General features: G+C 33.4%; 1 protein-coding gene and 1 pseudogene across 3 annotated transcripts in view; both read right to left on the reverse strand.

Moving 5' to 3' along the window:
* Positions 1–11,988, reverse strand: part of LOC128227834 (uncharacterized) — a 34,367-nt gene extending 22,379 nt beyond the window's left edge. The window contains exon 1 of one of the 3 annotated variants that reach the window (XR_008259858.1): positions 11,620–11,814. Coding sequence is in view for 1 of the 3 variants with exons in the window: in XM_052938710.1 (XP_052794670.1) it covers positions 11,620–11,684 (65 nt within the window). In the remaining 2 variants the exon portion in view is untranslated. Of the gene's footprint in view, positions 1–11,619; positions 11,815–11,834 lie in introns of those variants that run through there. The other 2 variants (XM_052938711.1, XM_052938710.1) reach the window with 2 other exon arrangements.
* LOC128227835 (uncharacterized) lies at positions 2,461–6,224 on the reverse strand (annotated as a pseudogene).
* Positions 11,989–12,428: the final 440 nt, after the last annotated feature.

Genomic DNA, 12,428 nt, shown 5'->3' on the forward strand with positions numbered 1-12,428 from the left:
GTGTAATGACATATTATAACCCTTCAGAAATATAGTAGTTAAGTTGAACAAATGAAAGCTTAGTCCTGCAAGTTCTGTAATTTTATGAATATTATTTCAATTTTGACTTTGTCCGATTGCATAATTAAACAGTTTTAAAAATGTTTTAAAGAAGCAGTTTGTCAAAACAAAATTAAATGACGCCAACCCACTTTAATGCTTAGGCGTTGCGTTCCAGTGAACAGCTAATAACTTGGATAGTGTAGTCCTCAAACTTGAAGATGGAAGATGCAGAGGACATGAACCAATGTGCTGACAATATGCTCCATCATTGTTTGCCCATAATGCTTGGCCATAATGGCCATATTGGTCGGATGTGGGGGTTTTCCATAATGGCAAAAGGTTATGCCCTCATAGTTCCCATGTTGTGTCATCATCTTAACCCACATGGAGTCCATGCAAACAAACCTCCGTGTGCCCAACATGGTTTCTCTTACTAAGTTAGTATGACAATTCATTTTGTATTGCAAGAACAAAATGAATATGCGTTGTTGGACTTCATAATTATGAAGTTGAGATTAACCTGATTTGTTATCTGAACGTATGTCCACATTTTGGTTTTCGACTGGTCAAGTTGGCCACACCATAATTTACATTTTCAACTACTGTTAATTTTGTCGTTTAAAACAGATAAAATTGAAATTTGAGCCTCGTCTTCGACTTTAAAACATCAAATATTAAATTGATTCACATCTCAAGGTACAGTTTATTGAACTAGTTGTAAGATCCGAGGTCAAGAACTAAGTGTGAGGACCCACCTTCTTTACTCTTTCCAGACTAATATCAAGCGAGCACGTGGATAGTAGTTGTTTGTAAATATTGACTAAGAATTTAGCAGAGGTGTTCGCCGACACACTGAACTAATAATACCTTAGTTTAATCCATCCGTGAATAATGTTTCTAGTAACCATGTTAATGTCCGTATAAAATTATTTATTAGATAAACTTCTGTACGTGTTGAATTTTCACAAATACTTCAAAATGGGTCATATGGCGCACATTAGACAATTGTTTGCCTATGTGTTATTATCTCACCTACTGACAGCTACAAATCATAATGGATTATATGGCTGTTATCAGGGGTGTAGAAATGGGCCGGGAGCCGGTAAAATCACCCGGTAACTTTTGCATCCTCACCCGGCTACTTTTTAACAGCATCGAAAATATCATTTGTGCAATAGTTTTGTAAAGTTCGTTTGTTTACGTCCTTCCAAAATTGGTTTCCCAGCACTCTGAATTACAATGCAGCAATACCTCGCTTTGTGACGTCATTAGTCTTATCCTCTCTAGAAAGTAATGAATTTAGATTTCCGGAATTAACGAAATTACGTAACGCATTTTGGCGCGAAATGTGAGGTCATTTGCGTTATCCCTCTGGTAACAATTGTTCGAATGCCAGGCAATGGAGGGGAACGCGAAGCCGAAGCAAGAAAATCTGTTTCGTTTTTTCCAGAAAAAAACGGAGTAAGTATGAAACCAATAATTTTGGCCAGTTGTCTTTTCAAATAAATTCTAGTCCAGTGCCCTATATATATGTGAAAACTTGATTTTTGTTGTGATGTCATTGTCAAATATTAATCAGAGCATAGCGTACATTTGCATATCAAGCAAGATGGCGAATTTTTACTCGTACATCCGGGTACTTGCAAAAGTTGTAACGAGCCTTCCGAAACTGTTAAAACGTGTACACATGAACCAGAACGGGTTTATACATTAACGGTAAATTTTATGAAAACGAAAGTAGCTATGTTTATGAAAACGAAAGTAACTATGTTTTGTGCATGCTACCAAAATGGTTTTAAACAATATTTTAGTGACAAACAATGATTCAGATGCCTGTGACTTAAACAAGTTTAACCTTTCACACATAGACAGGTCATAAACTAACACACATATCTACGCTTATACTCAGATGATCAAATGTAATACATTATGATTATTGTATAACTTGTTGACGATAAAACCATAATCAGATTTAAAAAAAAAATACTAAGAATGCATAAAACATACCTCCAGGCTGTTATAGTATTCTGCCTTCCACACTTGATGATTCTTAAAAAGAAAACAAATATATCTTTTAGTCGAGTGTTTCTAACTGTGACCTACTGACATCAGCGTGGGACATATGGCTGTTACCAAGGTTGATGATACTAAAAAAGGTTTATTTTTTGTGTGTTTGTTTTCCGACTGTACAAAATATCCTGATTGGCATTGGCACTGATATATTAATAATTGATGTGAAGTACGTGGATTACGGTAATGGAAAAACTGCGATTTAAACTAAATAGCAAAATAAATAATTAACATAATAAACAGATTATAGAAATTACAATTAATAGTTATTTAACATTTGCTAATAAAATTACAAATATTGTAACAAAGTACAAAATGTATTAAAATACAAAAGAATGTGAGGTAAATGATAAGCATGGACGACATTCCATTGAAATATATATGAAAGAGAAACTTGTTATCTGCTAATTTGCAATTCATATACATATGTATTTATTCGTGAAAGTTTCTCTTCGGTTACGAAGTTCGTTTGGCTTCTTCTCTTTTTTGGCTGACGTCTCTGCCAGTGCCCACTCTATTGGCGTAAACTGTAATAGTTCTTCCAAAAATGTGCGCTCATATTAGTACAAGTCACATCGTTTATATGTTCAAAGTTTTTCTCCGTTATCTTCCTTCTGTTCGCTCATCTCCTTCTTATTTTCGGTTGGTGCCTGTACCGGTGCACCCTCTATCGGCGTACACTGTACCTGCACATGTTGATTTTTCAAGAAACGTTTTTACACGTGCCACGAGAGGTAATCTTTACTATAACTTCATCTATTTCACTCCCTTCCACCGGCCTTGCCTCAATCTTTACAATTTTGTCTTTATCGTTCTCATACTTCTGGTTGTATTTGGCGAATATTGCGTTAAGGTTCGTAATGTAGTACGTCTTCACGAGTTTGTCGTCTTGTTTTCGTCTTATGGACACTGGTAAAGATGTCTTTGGTAACGAGAGGGTCGTAGTTACAGTGAAGTCAAGTATTGAGGGTTGTTCATAAACAAACAACCTCGCACAGGCGCGATTCCAGGGCGGGACAACAATGTTTGTATCAATATTCCAAGTGAGTGTCTTTCAGTCACCGACAAAGACCCATTCACTCCACCCCCAAACTTAACAATACCCGCTAGGTCCACTTCCAGATTAGTTGTAGCACCAATAGTGTAGTTTTCCTGCATCTCAATCCTAGTAGTCGCAGTAGTCTGTCTTGATGTTGAAAACGTGTAGCTCTGTTGCATATTGGATTTATTATCGTATTCCGAATAATACAACTCCTCGTTTCTCTGATTCATGTTCCCGGTCACCTGTCTCTCTTCGCTTTTAGTCTTGTGTGAGAAATCGAGGTATCCCCAGCGTATGTCGAAGTAAAATTTGGATTTTTTGTTGAAGATGCCCCTTATTAACCCAATATCGTGTTTGAAACAGTCCCATACAAACTCTTCAATAAACTCCTGAAGATTTATTTGGTATACATCTGACATTTTGGTTCTGAAATGGATAAGTGATAAAGTAATTGTACACAAACACTATAACTAATACAAACGCTCGTGGTTGTTTTTTAGTTGAAAAGAATACTTTGTTCACATTCAGGCACACTCACACGAACAAGCACACACTCTTACAAATACATACAGTGCAAGTAATAACGAATAAGGCCACAGTTCTATGACGATAGTATTAAAGTTGCGAGACACGGAATCTACATGTACTTGTTTAGATACACTTCCATGTAAAAAACTGCAGTTGAAATAAAGGTAGATTTTGAATGTCACTATAAACGTGAAGATGTATGCACGTTGATACTCTCATAAATCACCTCCAGTCGTGCTATGCCACTCTAAACTTGTAAAATAGACACAAACCTGGATAAAGTGTATGCACAAAGAGTAGGCGAAACGTGCACGTACCCGTATAAAAATGTCTGGCAATATTCCTATAACCTCGACCGTTGCAAACGACAAACACTGTTCAAATATGCAGTATACATAGAAGGAAGATACATTGTTTATATTGATAGTGTGTACATTAAACAGTTTTCACAATTTCAAACACGAAGCTCAAGCCGTATTTTGACATTAAAACAATAGGATCTGCATATACCATGCGCAGACTCATGATAGTTTATGATTTTTCAAGCTAAGGAATGGGACCTTTTATATGTGGTAAAATTGTCATTCCTTTCATGGGCAAAATTGAAAGAATTGTACTGGGCAAACTTCTGTGAGAAAAAAATGTTCAGGTTAAAGGTTCAAAGTGTATTTGGTACCTTCAATGCAAAACCATATCAATTGTTTGCAAATGAAAAAGGTGTTATCTTTACTTGGAATCTTAACCAACGAAAATAGGCTTTATTCATACATTTGTTAATGTCCTGTTGACCTTGAGTATGACAACAAACTGGAAACTGTTGTTTGAGATGAACGTAAAACACAGCGACAAAAAGACAGTCCCAATTGACTTACACCTCATAAAGATGCAGCTTACATATCTCCAGACGTTAATGTTTAAGTCAATAAACAATTGTGGAAATCGAATGTCATTAAAGCAAGATCAAGAATGCAATGAAAGCTAGATTCATGGAATATGCATAATGCTCTTAATGAATATTTAAATGTCATCAAAAAAAAATTGTTCATACAAACTTGGTAATCAGAGATTATGTTACCAAGAGACAGTTTATTTGAAGTCATATTGCTATTGTATTGTGGTAACACGCATGTTTCGTTATGTTCGAAATCATTTGTAAGCAATATGTCTGCTGTTAAAGAGTTGAAACTCAGGAGTGATACTTGTAGCGGAGAAAATCTAAGCCAATATGTGGTGAGCCCCTAAAGGAATTCAAAATCTCAACCACTTTGACCAAACATCCTTTCAAAGTGGCAATTCCATTCCATTCATACTTTAATTGAACATACAAAAAAGCATTATAAAATTGTATATCCATGGAAGGGAAGTATCTGCGGCATAACCGCTGTGTCATGGTTACTCCTATTCGCGCGAGCTGTACGTCCACTAAAAATAAATATTTGTTGAAATTGAAATTAACTTTGAATAAAACACTTATACCATCTACGAAACCTAAGATTGGTTTTTACATTTATTAACGCACAAAACAAGGTTTTAAGCTAGAGCATTGCCCAAAGAAAAATGTATAGCACGTAGAAATATAAGTGAATGGAACTGGAACATGTAATATATTTCTGTACATTCAAGAACAAAACATTGTGTTAAGTGGTGTATATTTATTCAATGTCGCTCTCGGACTCTGGAATCATCTGGATCCTTCGATATTTCGTCGGTGACGAATTCATGGCGCTGTGCAAGGTGTTTTGTTGTTGAAATAGCGAAAAGGTTTTCTATGTACTAAAGTTGAATGCCACTTTACCGATAAATATTAAATGCTTTTGAGAAAGATGAAGCGCAGACTTTGGAGTTTTTTTTAGACGACCAGATGTCAGAAATCGCCATTGCCTGGTTGTTGTTCAGTCTGCTATAGTTATTCAGATGTTCAGGTTTTCATGGCCGCTGATCTAAAATATTTGATATGGCGGGAACCGTTTATCGTTCAGCATTCGAACAAGCCTTTTCTGAGCACTACAATATTTTTAAAAGAAAACTTAATTTATAAACTGATAAAGGTTAACATTTAAAGGAAGTTAGTCCAATTCAAAATACATGTGCATACATGTATGCGGTTAAAGTTTTTCAGTGAAAATGATATACACCTCTTTTACTACCACATTTGGACAAGTTAATAGTCAACCGATACCTACCAAGCGGGTTTATTGTAAGAGTATATTCCATAAAATAAATCATACATAACATGGTATGTTCATTCTTTTTTTAATAGCACACATGAAATGGTAAGTTTATTCTTTTTTTAATAGTTAAACTCAATCGCACAAGTGTTTGTTTTATAATGCATAATTTGATAATGACAATATACGGCATGATGCGAGAGTCCTTTATAACAGCATCTGCATTCATATTGTTCATTATGCTGTAGATAGAGTTGATCCCCATGACATTATTCTGGAATCAACCTTTCTCCTGGCCTGTACAAATACTCACAAGAAATGGGCTTTCTGGGCCCAGAGATTTTACAATGCGCCGGGCCCTTAACACTTTCAATAGATGCATAGGATCTCGGTGTGGCTCACCCTCTGTGGCGAACTCACGAGGCTGATTTTGTCTGAAAATAATTTGGCAGAACATTTGCAAAAAAAATGGTATATATATTTCGCATTTGTTTAAAATTCAATTCACATTTTAATGAACCCGTGTGTTTCTTTACTGCCATTAAACCAATTATCTTTTTTTTTTAAATAGTTAGGCATTAAATCCGCATTTTTTAAATCATGTTGAATAATAAACAACTCACCTTACTTAAATTTTCGAATGTTTTGACTAGTCCTTGTTTTCGTTTGTCGCTCAGTTTTGAGTTTAATGAACTCACGCCCAGTTCCAGGGTTCAAACCGAGGTGAGCATCAGCCCATATCATGTTACTTACTTCAGCACCAGCCCTATACAAAAATGTAGTACATGTGTACCACATATAATGGACGAAGGAACGTGCACTGGAAGTGTGGGCCTAATACGTCTGCTCCAGATGTGTTTCAGTGAGGGCTCGGCTGCTCGTGGCCTGTTTCCTTTGCCCATCATCTTCAGGTTTTTCTGTTTTATTTTCAAGATGTGTCAAACATTAGCAAACACAACATCATGAAAGAAGGATATCTTTGGGTTTTTACATCTGAGATGTCCCTAGACAGAGCTCACAAAGCTTCTTAGGCTTGTTGGATCATATTCCTCACCATTTCGTTTTTGACTGATATGGCAAAACGACACAAGTATTCATTAACTTAGTTGGTGGAATGAATTGAATATTTTTTAATTTTCTTTTGACAATACAACTTTATTAACTACTTTCATATCGCTGTTTGTTCTTCTTAATGTGTTTATGTTATTGTTCCCAGATATAAATTGGTCCACATCAATGTTGATGTTTACGTCACTGTTTTCATAATTTTGCATCATTATTTCTTCAAATTCTGTGCTGAGAAAAAGTTTCTGCATCAAAAAAGTATATCACCTAACGCCGATTTGACCATTGTGTCAATTGCTGCAAAGCAGACGACAACAAACATGTATTTTCCACTTGTTACATGCATGTATTTCTTTAAAGTAAAGGGAAGTAAATCATACAGAAGAGGGGAAAAAGTAGTCCCGATTTGTCTGCAGTGAAATGATCAAATGTTATAATTTCACTCGAGCCAGAGTGAAATGATCAAGTCATCATTCACCAATACTTTTAATTCTTTCAACGATATGCATGAAATAAATTCACTTATTTATAACACTATAAACGCAAAGACAAATAATAAGGCTAGAATGTTCACATTATTACATCTTAATAAATATCTAAACATGATGTGTTTGCACAAACACTCGCTTGCTTATTCTATTACAAATGCATGATGCACGTCTGCTGCAAAGTTTCTTACAATATTGACATTTATCAGACTGCAAAAAATGAACAGTTATATACATATTTGGTCTTATTCTGTAATTTCGTATCATATATATCTCCTTGTAGATTGTAAATATTTACGTGTTGAGAATGTTTGAATTTCCTGTTTATTTTTGTCTTAAATGTAAAGCAGCTAAAGTTAAAATAAGTTGTTGGAAAAAACAAAACCCACGCCAATGATACTAAAGTCTATGGGGTCATTGTGTCATTACATGTTGTAATATTGATTGAATGCATGCATTGGTAGCATGACTATCAAGACTTGAAATGATAAGTGGTTTTAATGTTAAGAAAAGCCTTGTCTTTTCTACTGGAAAGGAAGTGCGCTCTTGTTTTCTTTATTACCATTGAAAAGAGTATGCGTTATTATTGTTTAAGGAAGTACTTGGGTATACGTATTGTGTTTGTTGTTATTAATGTAAAACAAATATTTATTAACTGTGTCCGGGTCTTAACAATCTACCCATTTGAGTTCTAGCTTAAATTCTTATATCAAATATGCCTGCATTGATTAAAACCCCCCAGATGTTTTCCTTTAATTTATGAAGGAGAAAAGATCGGATATCTTAATGTTAGTTGTAAGTGGTAAATAAATTTGATTAATTTTGCATACATATCCATGAAGTTTTATCTATAAAACAAACAGTCTTACAAATAGACAAATAGCAATTTCGTCCAAGCAAATGCATATTTGGATACATTAGGATATTAAAAGTTTGGCTGAAATCTGACTAATATAACAAAATATTTAAGTGTAAAAACAAAACCATTAGGTGAAATAGATTGCATTTATAAAATAACCACAACTTACCCTTTTTGGTTAACTTAAGGTCAAATTACTGTCAAACATTACTATATAGCTTGATCAATAAGTTATATTAACTGAATTTAACTGACAAATTGTAAGCTCATTTTATTCAATTGTATTACTTTCTGCTTAGCTTTCTACTCTTATGCTACTCTATTTTACTGAGTCTGCTATATTCTTTGATTATGCGCAATAATTATCTCATGAATTACCAAATCATTCGTGTCAACATAATCAATTTTCCGCACTTGAACCTGGCCCTATTAATCTTTTAATCACTTCTTAAGTGGCGATAGCACACATATCAAGGGGTTGGTTATCATATGATTTCATACAATATGAGAAAATTATAATAGGTCGTTTACAAGTGCTATCACTTAGCATAGGCAGCCGCCTTGATCTAGTAAAAGTTAATATATAAGCACCAACTACTGAGAATATTATTTTTTTAAGGATGTGAAAAAGCAAATAAAAACGTATTTATAGGTGAAGACTTCAATACTCTTCTCGATTGCAAACTTCAAACACTAATGGTAGTCATATCAGACGTTCATGTAAACTTGTTCACATGGCATTTAAATACAAAAGCACCAATATGGTGTACTCGTGATTTTTTCTTGGTATTGTCAAAGCTAATGAATACCACATCAACTTGTTAAGTAAAACCTGGTTTTAACACAGATCGTTTGATTTTTGTTCGTGTTTTTCTACTGTTGTTTGTGTTTTATTCAAATCAATTTTGACCTTCAACTTTGACGTACGAACATCAAGTATTTATAAAGGATGACATAACGGCCAGGGGCATGCACAACTCTGCCATACATGAGCTAGTTCAACCCCTAAAACGGAGGTGACAGGTCAATCACTTTAACATTGAAATTGTTTCTTCGAATCAATACAGTGGATGAAACTGTTGTCATTGGCAACACCAATGAGGAGTCTGGTGAGAACAGAAACACTACTGCTCAGTAGGTTGCTAAGGAAGGTGGTCTGGATATATCAACCATGACACTTACAAGTCCCACAAAATTAGTAGACTAAAAGATAAGCCTATGGACACCATTGTAAAGTTTGTGTAATATAACATCAGAAGTGTATTTACGAAATTTAGGAAACAGATTACAAACAATGCAAGGCATTTATAAAAAAAAACACAAAATGCCATACAGAAGTGAACTTGCTTATCAGTGTACGCAGAAAACATTCCCTTGTCACTGACAGCTGGTCATTTGATTAAAGTATGTTAATTGAAACAGATGAGAACGGTGCAATGATCAAGATAAACAGTCGCATGGAAGTTTTTCGGATTGGATTCAACCTTCCTTCCTCCTTATTTGTGAAATTACAGTGCTGGGAGCTTACTCTAACTTACTCACTTATTTGTGTGATTCATTTGACAACTTTTTGCTGTACGTGTTTAAACTCAAATCATAAAACATATTATCATTATATCACCTTATGATTATAATACATTTGTTCATCAATGCTCATCAATTGTTAACTTTAATTCCATATTTTTGAGCATGCATTTTACATTGTTATATTTATTTTATCGTCTATTTATCTATTATGCTTCACTACTCAGTTACAGTTCAATATAACTGTAAGCATGCATATAATAAGTGCTTAATATAACTCTTAACGAACTTTACTTCCCTATATTTTTAATGATGAATGCTTTATGTAGTTTCAGCACAGCTCCATGTATATTTGTATTCAGTAATATTTTGTACATGTATACCAAATATATTATTACAGGTTACAAGCATTTAGGGCCATAATCGATGTTTCTTAATGTGTATGACGGTTATATGTATATGTTTATGCGTGTATGCTTATTAAATATGTATTCAAATACTGACTGGTGTAGAATTGTCATATGAATTCCATGTGCATTGCTATATCTGGATGCCAATGATATTTGAGATACAGATAGATAAGTATCACACGAGTTGAAACTTCAAAGAGGGTTACAATGCATCTTACTGATTTTCAGTATACGTATACGAGATGTATCAGGCCATGTTAAAGAATACAAACTCAACCTTTAAGTGTTGTATATTCATTTTAAAAGCCGTGTTGTCTCTTCTTTCTCTAAATTCATATCACTGTTATTACATGTGCGAATGTGTATGCGTGTTAATGTTTGAAAAATAAATATATACAAAAACTGTATGGTGAAGAAATGTTATTCTCTAAATAAATATCAATGATTCAGTGTAAAAAGATAAGTGTTAATGTCTATAGTATTGATATAAATATTCAAGATTCACATAAGTTGTATCAATGCATCTGACTAGACTAATATAAAGCTAATCAGATTGATCTTGTATTTTCAAGATTTCAAACTTGACCTTTAAGTTTTGTATATCCTCTTTCAAAGCAATGTTGCCTACTGTGTATCTTAATTAATCGGTATTACTGCTATATGTTTATGTGAATGTATGTGTATGTTTACAAAATATGTATACACATACTGCCCTTTAGTTTGAACATAAACAAAATCATACTTGGATTTATAAAAAATAATTTATTTTTATCTACTCATGTCCTTTACCTGAATAATAATCAATGTTTAAGATATAATTATACTTGTTATTAAATATTCATGTATGCCAATTATTCTTGTCATCTCATTTTCACTTGATTTTGGTGTTTGATTTATCGAAGACATGTCGAACAAATGCATTTTTCCAGTTTAAAATAATATGTGCATTTCTTTTATCGTTTTCCTGATATAAATGACATCCTTCAGCTATATCTATGAACTACTTCCATCGATAAATGATTTTCGGATTATTTTATTTTCTTACATTAAAAAAGCATTTTATATGTCCATAACTGTATTTACATTCTACCTTTTTAATGAAAAAGGGTGCAAATGTGATTGTACTGTTTTTGGCAAATAACAAAATTACATCCACAAACGAAACACACACGGACAGGCACAAGCACACACATACAAATACTCAAGCACACACTTGCACGCACGCGCATACACACACACACACACACACACACACACACACACACACACACACAAACAAACAAACACACAACACACATGAAGTGTTCATTACATGCATTAAAAACATGCATCTTGATCGCTTATTAATGAAACACATGTATTTATTAGCATATTTCACTACATAAAAGTAAGTCTTGAAAATAAAATACTAAAATAAAATAACCTAAACTTATTCAGCCCCTTCCTGTCATCTAACTGTAATTCTTCGATGTTGCTATTACTACACATGGTAACACCAACTCACAACTGCGAATCATTTCTAAATGAATATATGTACAATCACAATGACATTTAATTTGTAAACACTTTCAAGTAAAATGATTTATATTCCGCATATCCGGTTACACTACTAAAGTCATCATCACTTATTTAATTTACCATTGCATACAATTGACACTGCTTCACCATTTCACACAATAATTAATTACTTCCTTCACTTCTATTCCAGTTTTAAATAAATATTCGATCTGAAATTTTACTGTAATAAAGAGTCAGCCTCAGTCAACTTAATCTCTAGTACTAATGTCTCAACAAACGATTATATCTTAACATGTCTATTGTTTAAGAAGGAACAATAACAAGTTTGGTAAGCACTTCTATTTAACTCATTTCAAGTAGCAATACACTGATATAAAACACGATGGGGTACAAGTCTGATCAGAATTTCCACATATATGTTTACAAGAAATTTCAATTTCACCATTTTAAAATAAAGCAGCTATGTACCAATCAAGAGTGACAGATGTGCTATTTACTCAATATTGACTGATATAATTATATAATAATAAGCAATATACACATTAAATTTATAAAAATAAATTAGTATTATTAAAATCAATTGTTATTGTTTTTGACCAATTATAATTGATAGAAAATAGTTGATGAATAAATTATTTCATATTTCTTTTAATTTAAAAACAACCTGAAAATTAAAAGAAACATGAAAATAACAAGTATCTGTTCAATTACTTT

This window comes from Mya arenaria, chromosome 3 (assembly GCF_026914265.1).
Source record: "Mya arenaria isolate MELC-2E11 chromosome 3, ASM2691426v1".
Lineage (NCBI taxonomy): Eukaryota > Metazoa > Mollusca > Bivalvia > Myida > Myidae > Mya > Mya arenaria.